Genomic DNA, 12,144 nt, shown 5'->3' with positions numbered 1-12,144 from the left:
TTTGTCTTCCCATCTGCAGATCACCTCATTCCTGAACACATAACAGCCCTAAAGTGTTATTGTAAAATTACTTTACAGTCATTAATTTCTAATATATTAGCATTTAATTAAGTATAAATTCAGCAACATATTTTTCATGCCTCTGTATACGTTAGCTGAGTTTACATTAACATTACTCCGCATGCATAACACACAAAAAACTTCATATTACCTTTAGAAATTGAGGCCAAGATTCAAATTGACCAGAAGCTGAGAATATGTTTAACTCATCACTTTTCGAACAACTAAAAGGTCTTGAAACTCAAAAAAAAACATATAGACTAAATCATATTACTCTTTGTTCCTTAAAAACAATTTTTAAAAATGCTTATTAGCCTCTTAAACAGTATGTAACTTCTTAAATACGAGTTGCTAATATCCATACAATCAATTTATTTAAACAGTTAAATATCCAGGCATGGCAGCTTTAAGAGAAGGATTAAATTATCAGATACAGCAGTGCCCGAGTTGAAATGGAAGTTAAGTGAATTTAATCACAAATACTTTAATTCAAAGGGTAACAAATTAGTTTAAATGTGTTCACCTTTTCTACAAAAAGACAAAGCCTTTACATCCCCAATTATCGTTATGTTGTGATAAACAATCTTGAAGTCTTGAAGCTGCTCGACTTCCTTATTGTCTTGTGCTTCATGAGCTATATATTTGAAGAAAACACAAAGTATACATTTGGCTTGGAGCCAAGTTAGTTAATACAGTCCAGATATATCTGTCTATTTGAGAAAAACTGAAAGATAAAATCTGCTCTAAATAAAAAATCGCAATCCGTATATGAGATGTGCAATAAATTTAAACAGAGAATTGTTAAGTTTTTGCTAGTTGGAAATGAAAAAAGAACAAAAGTTTTCAAAAGTAGTTACATCATCACTGCCCGTTTAAAAAAAATACAAATAAGTTATCAGCAACCGTGCCCAGGATTAAGGAATTTCAAAGTTTTGCCTGGTTATAAATTTCATTTTTCATTCTGCTCATGACCCACATTTGATTATAAACTGTTTATTGAAACTTTTATTACAAAATCGTAATTAAGGTAAACAAAACATGAAAGCTACCAAGACAGCAAAGAAAAATCCATACCAGTGTTTTATTAGACACACAGACTCATCGAGCATGGATGCCTCGCATTCACATATCCTCTGCACAGCATTAAACTTTGCTTTCATTCATTGTTAACGACTTATAACTGAAAATAGAATATTAAAATAAAATAAGGGAATAGGTTCAGACAGGAGTCATCATTCTTCTTTCTACAAAAACTGCAATTATCCTCAAAGCTAAAGGTAAATTCTGAAGAAATTATAAACAATGCCTTTCTGGTTTAACAGTCAATCTCTCTAAGCCATAGATAGTCTTTGAAGTTAAACCAAAGTGTAAATAATTATAGTTTTTGTCCCATCATCACCACTCTCCCGCCAAAACAAAGCAGGTGCTTCAAAAACTCCTGTATCATTTTATCACAATTATCCTCTCCTGACTCAACCTATTTCAACATATAACTGCATGCATTTACCAAGAAACTTGAAACCAGCTAATGGAATCAAATCACAGAGGGTTAACCAGCACAATTCAATGCCACAGACAGGAGGCACAGATTCGCTGGCAAGAAAAATCACACGGACCTGTCACACAACACAGAAACTTACTCAAACACAAGTTTCCTTATCAAAGCATATTGTGTTTTAAATGTGCATTCAGAATGCTGTGATTCAAAGCCTTTTCCCAGATTGTTAGTTAGCTTATTCATACAGGCGTGATCTGTTTTATCTGTGACCTGAGCCTCCCACCAATTTACAGCACAGCAGTGGATCGGTATGAACCGACCCTTGCATTTGCCTCTTGCCAATTTGTTTACAACATTTCCAGGTGATGTGTGGGGACATAGTTCCTTCCCCTCCCAGTTCTGTAACATCGCGCAATCACTTGCTCACTTATTTGTTTTGGTGCAAATGGCCCCTTGGGTTTATTTGCGGTCTATGTGAGGGTCGTGATCATGGGTGCAAGTGGACCTGATGGTTTCACCAAATGCACACCATATCTCCGTCCCTGTCGCTGTCTTCATCCAGCTCTATGTTCCCAAATGTGTAAAACAACCCACCATAGGCGACAGTAGCAAATTCAATAATTCAATTTATCACTGATTCCATCCACCCCATGGTTCTTAAAACTGCACATCATACCATTTGAGCTGAGAATAGAGACGTCAATTTATCACTCTCTATGTCAGCCTCTATCTCCTTCTGACACGTTATGTCGTTAGACAGTTTTTGATTGTGTTCTGTGTTTCACTTCACAGTTGCCTCGAATTTACTATATTTCTGCACTATCTCCCCAAATTCTTGTTAGCTGCATCCCTCTCTATCACAGCTCTCTTTCTCATTATCGTCCTTCTCACAGTGTGTATGAAAGTGACTCACCCGTGACACTTGCATATCATTATATTGTTCAACTTCTAAGGCCACATGACAATTTCAAGTTTTGCTTCACTAAACTTCTGTTTTAACCTTGCATTTTCCAGCTGCTCCCCCTATGCTGCCTCACAGGCGAGGGACACGGGTTCTTTTCCTGGTTTGGGTTACTGTCTATGTGGAGTCTGCACGTTCTCCCTGCGCCTGCATGGTTTTCCTCCGGGTGCTCCGTTTCTCTCCCACAGCCCGAAAGACGTGCTGTTCGGTTCCTTGACTTCAAGAAGGCAGCTCATCGCCACAATCGCAAAGGCAATCGGCGACGGACAATATATGCTACCCGAGCCAGTGACATCTGGATCCAGTAAATGATTTTAAAAAAACCTCTCCAATGGACCCTCTCGCACAAACTCTCTTGCACAATTTCTGTCACAATACACTCTCTCTCACACACACACACGCTGTCCCACATACACAGTTATACACATGTTCTCACATACACATTCTCATACTCACTGTCACTCGCGCACACGCTCTCACACTCTATCCCTCACAGAGACTCACACACACGCACTCATACACACATTCTCAGACTCATCGTCACTCAGTCACACACAGATTCTCTGTCACATAATCTCTCGCATGGTCTTCCTCTCACATATTTCTCACATACTCTCACAATCTCTTTCTTATGTACACCCACAACACCCTCATTCTTCCTCTCACACGCACTCTCTTCCATACACGCTGTGTATTTCTCAAACACACATCGATAACTGTTTTGCGCTCACATTTTCTCTCGTTATCTTATATCGACATTCTCACTCTCACCGACTCAGTCTCACAATATTATCTTTTCGCCTTTCCTCACGCACACTATCTCCCTCTTCATCGCTTCCTCTGTCATTCTCCCTAACACAGTCTCACAACCTTTATCCCTCAACCTTTCCTCTGTTATTATCGCATTCTGTTTAACACCCACAGTCTCAGGGAATTTTTCACTCTCATGTTCCCTCCCACACGCTCTCTGTCAGTTGTTCTCCTTCTCTGTCACTCTCACATAATCTCACACACACTCTCTCGCACACACTCTGCTTCTGTCTTTCTCCATCTCTCTCTCTCTCTCTATGCACTCACTCACACATATATATGCACACACAAACACCCCACTCACGTGCAATAATTGTTCCTCAGGATTCTCGCCCTTTCTCTGCCCTGACCTGAACTCTGCTATTCGCTGTCGTGATACGAGCTCTGTAAGATTCAAATTGAAATAGAAAAGTGGAGTTTTCAACACTTTGCTGCTTGTCCAATCACAGCCTCCTTTCTCCCCATATTTTCTTTATTTGTGGTCTAATTCTGTTGCATGACAAATGACATAAAAAGAGAAAATTGCGGAGAAACTCTGCAGATCTGCAGAGGCAGAAAGGGAGACCGGTGTTTGGATCAGATTTGACTTCTGCAGAGCTGAGCTGTCCAGCCATATTTATTAGGCTGAATACAAACAGTTCAGTGGCTGAATTTGGCCCATGGGCCCATGGACTTCTGCAGAGCTGAGCTGTCCAGCCATATTTATTAGGCTGAATAAACAGTTCAGTGGCTGAATTTGGCCCATGGGCCATTAGTTGTAAAAGCCAGTTGTACAAAAATCTATGTTGGAACTGAACTAATGCCTGCAATATTTAATGGATTGGTCAATTTTACCGGGATGTTTGTAAAATGCCAATAGAACTAACTTTCTCTCCATTCTTATTGAAGATCTCCAACAGAAACACAAGGAGACACTCCGGGTACAAACTGAAACACTGAGAGTGAACACTATCCTCATAAAGGAGAAGGTTAAGATTTTCCAGCTGGTTGGTCGATACGCTGAGCTCACGGTTATTTCTACTGTTCGAGATCGGACACTTGTCGAACATGAACTGCTGGCAAGAGGCCGAGACCATGAAGAATGGAGAGAGAAAGATCTCCGGAGAGAACTGGAAAAAATCCGAACTGATCAACTGTTTCAGAGCAGCTTTTCCCAGAGAAAATTCAAATCTGGGAATTCAGCAGCAGTGAGCGGAGTGCCGGGAATTGGAAAAACAACAATGGTACAAAAGATTGTTTATGACTGGGCCACTGGGAAAATATACCCACACTTTCAATTTGTTTTCAGTTTTAAATTCCGGGATTTGAACACTATTAACTGTAGAATAAACCTGAGGAATCTGATACTGTTTTTCTATCCTTACTTTGGGAATATTCTGGGAGAGCTCTGGAAGAACCCAGAGGGATTGCTGTTTATATTCGATGGTTTGGATGAATTCAAGGACAGGATTGATTTTGCTGACAATCGGAGAAATACAGAACCTCAGTACATGTGCACAGATCCTGAATGCTGGTGTGAAGTGTCTGACATTGTGTACAGTTTAATACAGCACAAGCTGCTCCCAGGATGTTCAGTGCTAGTGACCAGCCGCCCCACTGCATTACATTTATTGGAAAAGGCTGACATCAGTGTCTGGGCTGAAATCCTGGGATTTGTTGGTGATGAACGGAAGGGATATTTCAACAAGTTTTTTGAAGATCAGACGGTGGCAGCAGCCGTTTTCAAACACGTGGAGGAGAACGAGATCCTGTACACCATGTGTTACAACCCTTCCTACTGCTGGATCCTCGGTCTGTCACTGGGTCCCTTCTTTACACAAAGAGACAGGAAACAGCAGCAAGTTCCCAAGACCATCACCCAACTATATTCCTACTATATTTACAACATTCTGAAAAACCATGGCCGAGAGGTTGAAAACCTCCGTGATGTGTTACTGAAGCTTGGTGAGATGGCCTACACAGGAGTGTCTGAGAAGAAGATTGTGTTTAGAAATGGAGATTTGATCAAGTACAAGCTGGAACCTTCCCAGTTCCTGTCTGGATTCCTGGTGGAACTTTTGGAGAAAGATGAATCTGCCCAGAGTGTGGTTTACACATTCCCACACCTCACCATCCAAGAGTTTGCAGCTGCACTCACACAATTCCTGACTCCAGATCCCGGGGAGATCGGGAAACTCCTCAGTGAAGCCCACAGTGAGGAAGATGGGCGATTTGAGATATTTCTCCGTTTTGTTGCTGGTCTGTCCTCCCCACAGTCAGCTCGACCCCTGGTGGAGTTTCTGGGTCCGTTTCTTCATCAAACAACCTGCCGAGTGATTGACTGGGTGAAGGAGAAGGTTGAAGGGCAGATTGGAGACTCACAGACTGAAACTGGGAAGAGGAAGCTCCTGAACGCATTCCACTACCTGTTTGAGTCTCAGAATAAAGCACTGGCTCGGAACACAGTGGGATCTGTGGAAAAACTTTCATTTAGGGAATTGCGACTGACCCCAATTGACTGTGCGGTCCTGTCTCATGTCATTGGACACTGTGATACAATAAAACACCTCGATCTAGGGCGATGCTACATTCGGTGTGAAGGGCTCCAGCGGCTGGGACCCGTTCTGCACAAATGTCAGGAATTGAGGTAACTGTTTGGTCTCATAGCGGATATTTTCATTGTTGAGAAGCCATTTCCTTTGTTCCAAATAAAACAGACACATGTTCAGTTGAGGAAGTCAAGAGGGAAACAATGTCCAATGGTCACAGAGAAAGCGCGGGAGAATGGCACAAAGTCATAAAGCTCATTTGAGAGCAGATGCAGACATGATGGGCCGATTGGCCTCCTTCTGAACCTGTAATAAATTTTGAATTCTCTGATAAAACTACAGCGGTTCAAGAAGGCAGATTCTCGTGGGCAAATAGGCATCGGCAACAAATGTTGGCAAAACCAGCGATGATCACGTTCCTTGAGTGAATAAAAGCATTATTGGGATAAATTTTAAATAATTAGAGGTGTAAAGGCCTCGTTACAAAATTTTAAAAAAGGATATTTCACTCTCCCAACAGAAACCATCTGATTATGTATGATGCGAGAAGGAAATTTGTTTCTCTTGTGTTCGGTACAGCTTACAGTTTGTGGCTAATTATTGTCAGGATTATTTTCCTGCACGCTGCCTCTGTTATGTATTATAGTTGGTGTGTGTTTTATCGGGACAGTGTCCTTTTATAAGTCATGTGATAACTGGTAACATCAGTCAGGGTCGCAGTGGAGGTTCAGTCTTGTATTAAACCTCAGTGTGCAGTTATGAAAAGAAACCTCCCTTAGGTTACAGCAGCCCACGCTGTTTCTGTTCCATGGTTCTGACTGCAGCCTCATAAAACCTGAATCACTCGCTGTGTTTAAAAAAAATAGCTTTATTCACACTGTATTTGCATCTTTTTCAAATCACTTTAAATCTTGTTGTTGATCCTTGTCCGAGCAGCAACATTTTGATTTGCTACCTGTTCTCTCCAGCACCATCACTATTTTGAACATTTCTATCAAATGTCCTCTCAGCTTTCTTCCTTCCAAGGTGAACAACCTCTCCTATCAATCCTCGTGTCTGAAGTTTCACATCCCTGTAGCCAATCTTTTAAACATGTTCAGTGCTCTCTCCAATGTTTTCTAAGCCTTCCTAAAGTATGACGCACTGAACTGAGATCTAACTGATGTCTTTTGCAGGTTCAGCACAGCCTCCTTGCTCTTGTACTCTATGCCCCTATTGACAATGTTATGATCCCAGCTGATTTCTGGACAGTCAGGTCGAAGAGTAGAAACCCGGCTCAGTAAAACATAACTTTTATTTATTGTTTTATTATTTAGAAATGTAGATGAACAGAATAACAAGGTAGGCGATTAACTTTTAACAAAAGAATAAAACCTTTGTTAAAAAAATAACTGCAATGCACCACCCCATCTAACTTCACAGATGTCTGCAGATCTGTAAGGATGACACGAGTTACAAAATAGATCTTATGTTTTAATGTTCCCAGTAAGTACACAGTTACTGTAAACCAACAATCCACCTGTGGTTCAGAAATACCACTCTGAAACTCAGTGACAGATGCCACCCAAAGTAACTTCAGTGGATTCTTCTTCAAATCCCCCCAAATGTTTGTAACAATGTGAGAAAACCCGTCTCACTGGGACTGATGCTTCCGCTCCAGAAGCTCCACTCGAGAAACAAAAGCAGCTTTTGGAATCTTTTCAATGCTTTCTGTCAGGTGCCTTCACCAAGGATCCCTGTCCAATATTTCAATGTTTCCTTTCATTATTCCTCCATACTCAGCCGTGCCAACAGACACCAGCGCCTCATAGTCTGTATGAAGGTGTCACCAACTTTAGGAATATATCAGATATCTGGATTCTCGTGAGCAAACTTTACAATGTCTGCACCTCGCAGCTTTGTCTTTAACTGGGAGCCTCTCTCTGCTCCTCTCTTTAACTTCGGGAGCAGTAGCTAGTTCAGATTCAGGTTTTTTTTGTCTCTTTGACTTCTGTCTTCCTGGCACTCCTCTTTTCCTCCTTGGTTTCTGACGGTGATTTATCTTGTGGGTCCTGCTTTCTGAGTCCCTGCATTGCGCTGCCTCTCCTGGCAGCCTCTGTGAACTCCATCTCGCTTCTTGGGTTAACTGGTTGCAACTGAAACTCAGTGTTTCTATCATTCATTGTGGACTTCTGAATATAAGCAACCATTTTTTTAACCTCTATAACTCTGACAATGTCGTAAACCTTAAATTAAAATGCAGGGACACAAAAAACCCGCAGGCAGGCAGCTTTGTTTAACACGAAGTGAAATTAAATCATAGAAACCCTACAGTGCAGAAGGAGGCCATTCGGCCCATCGAGTCTGCACCGACCACAATCCCACCCAGGCCCTACCCCCACATATTTTACCCGCTAACCTACACATCCCAAGACTCTAAGGGGCAATTTTTTAACCTGGCCAATCAACCTAACCCGCACATCTTTGGACTGTGGGAGGAAACCGGAGCACCCGGAGGAAACCCACGCAGACACGAGGAGAATGTGCAAACTCCACACAGACAGTGACCCGAGCCAGGAATCGAACCCGGGACCCTGGAGCTGTGAAGCAGCAGTGCTAACCACTGTGCTACCGTGCCGCCCTAAAGTTTTGGCTCTTTCTTAACACACAAGCACAGAAACACAAATTCAACTTAAACTCATGAATTATTATCTGATGCCTACAAACATAAACTATTTCACAGCAGTAAAGCCCAAGATGCTGTATTCTTTATTAATTGCTACCTACACTTGCCCTGCCAATGGCAATGATCAATGTACATATACGTCCAGTCCCTCTGATCCTGCAATCCATTAACAATTCCACCGATTATTTTATATTCCTTCCTCATGTGCATGTTTCCGGAAAGTATCACCTCACCCGTCTCTGCATTGAACTTAATCTGCCACCTATCTGTACACTCCACTATTGTCCATTTTTCACTCCAAGATCCCCTCTTCACAGTTTACGACGCCTCAAAGGTTTCTGTGATCAACAAACTTTGAAATTTTCCTCGATACTGCAAATACCTAGATCATTCATATATATCAGGGAAAAGCAAGGATCCTAATACTGACCTCTCGGGTTCTCCACTACCGACATCCTCCAGCCTGAAAAATACCCATTATTCATTGTTCATCCAATTTTGTATCCACGTTGCTACTTTCCCATTTATTTTATGAGCTTATGCCACAAGTCTGTTGTGTCACTGCATCAGATGATTTTTGAATCTCCATGTACACCACATCAACAGCAGAACCATCATTGAACCTTTCTGTTGCTTCCTCCAATTCACAGCAATATAAAGCCAGTCACCAATGGCATTTCTTTTTACCATCCAATGAATTTAGTTTCCTCTGTGTCGCTATTAGATTCACCATTTCCCTTTTGAACTCAGCGTGGGCCGGCTCAGAGTAGCTGAATGATCAACTGACCCTCGGACCCTCAGCTAAGTTTAACACTACTGCTCCAGGCTGGAGCCGCAGACTTGACTGAATTGGATTGACCAACTCTTTTCGGTTGTGGTTACTACCTCCTGGCCCTCTCTTCATCCACTCCAACAAGCTGAGGTAGCTGGGAATTAAACCCGTATCAACTGCTTGGAAAGCAACTATGCTCATTATTATATCACTGTCATTGCATTTAGTGACTCCTGTGGTGTAGGTGCACCCACAGAGCTGTGAGAAAGAGAGTTCCAGAATGTTGGCCCAGTCACTGTGAAGGAACGGTGCTATATTTCCAAGTCAGGATGGTGTGTATCTTGGAAGGAAACTTCCAGGTGGTGATGTTTCCATTCATCTGCTGCCCTTGTCCTTAGGGATAGAAATCACAAGTTTGGAAGGTGCTGTGTAACGAGCCATTGGGAGTTGTTGCACTGCATCTTGTAGATGGTACACACTGCTCGCTCTGTACCTCTGTGGTGGATGGAATGAATGTTGAACGTGGAGCACCAGTCAACAAGCAGAGTTATCCTGGATGGTGGCGAGCTTCCTGAATCTTGAGCTGCACTCATGCAGACAAGTGGATGGTATTTAATTAAATTCCTGACGTGTCTTGTCGATGGTGGAAATGTATTTGGAAGTCAGGAGGTGAGTTACTTTGTGCAGAGTTCCTGGCCTTTAACCTTCTCTAAAATCCACAGTAATGATATGTCTAGCCTGTTTCTGGTCAATGGTAGCATCGAAGGTGCTGATACTCAGGATTCAGGTGATGATAATCCCATTGAATGTAAAGGGAGAGGTGATTGTATTCATTCTTGGTGGAGATGGTCATCGCCTGGCACTTGTCAGCCTTCCTTGAATATTGTTCAAGCCTTGCTAAATATGGACAGGTCCTGCATCACTGTCTTGCGGAGTCGAGAATGGTGCTGAACGTTGTGCAGACATCAGCAAACATCTCCACTTCTGACTTTATGATGGAGGAAATGTAATTGATGAAGTAGCTGAAGATGGTTGGGACGAGGGCACTCTCCCGAGAACTTCCTGCTGTCATTTCCTGGAGTTGAGATGACCCTCTCTTCACACACTCCCAACAAACTGAGATATCTGGGAATTAAACCCCTATCAACAGCTTGGAAAGCAACTATGCTCACAATTATATCACTGGAATTGCATTTAGGGACTCCTGTGGTGTAGGTGCACCCACAGGGCTGTGAGAAAGAGAGTTCCAGGATTTTGACCCGGTCACTGTGAAGGAACGGTGATATATTTCCAAGTCAGGATGGTGTGTATCTTGGAAGGGAACTTCCAGGTGGTGATGTTTCCATTCATCTGCTGCCCTTGTCCTTCCAGGGATAGAAATCACAGACTGGACAGTGCTGTGTAACGAGCCATGGTGAGTTGTTGCACTGCATCATGCAGATGGTCCAACAACCATAACTAACTTCCTTTGTGCTGGTGTTGCTCCAACCGGCAGATAGTTTTTTTTCTCTCATTTCCATTGACTTCAGTTTTTCTCTGGCTCCTTTTTGCTACATGTGGTCATATTCTGCCATGATGTCAAGGGCAGACACTCTCATCTCACATCCTGAGTTCAGCTCTGCTGTCCGTGTTTGCATCAAGGCTGTAATGAGGTAGGGGACTGAGTGACCCTGAGTAAGCACAAGCTCAGAGTCAGCGAGCAGGTCATTGCTAATTAAATGCTGCTTGATAGTCTCGATGACGCCTTCCTCTGTTGGTGATTGAGAGGAGACTGATGGGGTGGTAAATGGACAGATTGGATTTGTTCTTTCCTTTTTGTTTACGGTCATATCTGGGCAATTTCCCACTATTTTAGGTAAACATCAGTGTCTTAGCTCTACTGGAACAGCTTGGCGAGGAACAGAGCAGCTTCTGGAGCAGTAATCTTCAGTACAGTTACTGGAATATTGTCAAGATCTGTGGTCTTTGCAGTATCCATTACCTTTAGCTATTTCTTGACATCATGTGGAGTGAATCGAATTCTCTGATAAATATCCGTGATGCTGGGGACCTCTGAACGCTTTAGCCACTGAAGTTGGTTACTAATATTTGAGCCATATCTTTTGCACTGATGTATTAGTCGTCTCCGTCATGAGGATGGGATATTTGTGGAGCCTCCTCCTTCTGTTGTTTCATCATCCACTACCATTCACAGCTAAATGTGGCAGGACTGCAGAGCTTACATCTGAGCCGAGGAAACCAGAATTTCCTGAATGAGGAAACGTGCTGCTGGAAAATCTCCAGTCAAACTGTCAGTGATATGAAACCGGGTTTGCGGATAACCCTTTCCCTGGGCGGCACAGTAGCACAGTGGTTAGCACTGCTGCTTCACAGCTCCAGGGTCCCGGGTTCGATTCCTGGCTCGGGTCACTGTCTGTGCGGAGTTTGCACATTCTCCTCGTGTCTGTGTGGGTTTCCTCCGGGTGCTCCGGTTTCCTCCCACGGTCCAAAGATGTGCGGGTTAGGTTGATTGGCCAGTTTAAAAATTGCCCCTTAGAGTCCTGAGATGCGTAGATTAGAGGGATTAGCAGGTAAATATGTGGGGGTAGGGCCTGGGTGGGATTGTGGTCGGTGCAGACTCGATGGGCCGAATGGCCTCCTTCTGCACTGTAGGGTTTCTATAATTCTATGATTCAATGTGAGGATCGACTGGAAGTAAGAACTCATGGTAATTCCCGGAGATAGAACACGAGCCAGACCTGCAGAAAATGGAGAGCCTGTTTACTGTGGAATGTAGCGGGAGACACCCCTCCCCTATAAACTAATCAAACAGAAATATTTCAACTTTCTAATGGGAGAATATTCTTTCCT

The 12,144-nt window shown here is 42.8% G+C and overlaps 1 protein-coding gene across 1 annotated transcript in view; it reads left to right on the top strand.

Moving 5' to 3' along the window:
- Nucleotides 1-4,370: 4,370 nt before the first annotated feature.
- Nucleotides 4,371-12,144, top strand: part of LOC144483442 (NACHT, LRR and PYD domains-containing protein 3-like) — a 42,637-nt gene continuing 34,863 nt past the window's right edge. The window contains exon 1 of the mRNA XM_078202128.1: nucleotides 4,371-5,955. Coding sequence (XP_078058254.1) covers nucleotides 4,550-5,955 — 1,406 coding nt within the window. The 5' untranslated portion in view covers nucleotides 4,371-4,549. The remainder of the gene's footprint in view (nucleotides 5,956-12,144) is intronic.

This window comes from Mustelus asterias, unplaced genomic scaffold (genome assembly GCF_964213995.1).
Source record: "Mustelus asterias unplaced genomic scaffold, sMusAst1.hap1.1 HAP1_SCAFFOLD_69, whole genome shotgun sequence".
Taxonomy (NCBI): Eukaryota; Metazoa; Chordata; class Chondrichthyes; order Carcharhiniformes; family Triakidae; genus Mustelus; species Mustelus asterias.
Note: the sequence above shows the minus strand (reverse complement) of the source record. Positions and strands in the feature narration are given on the sequence as shown.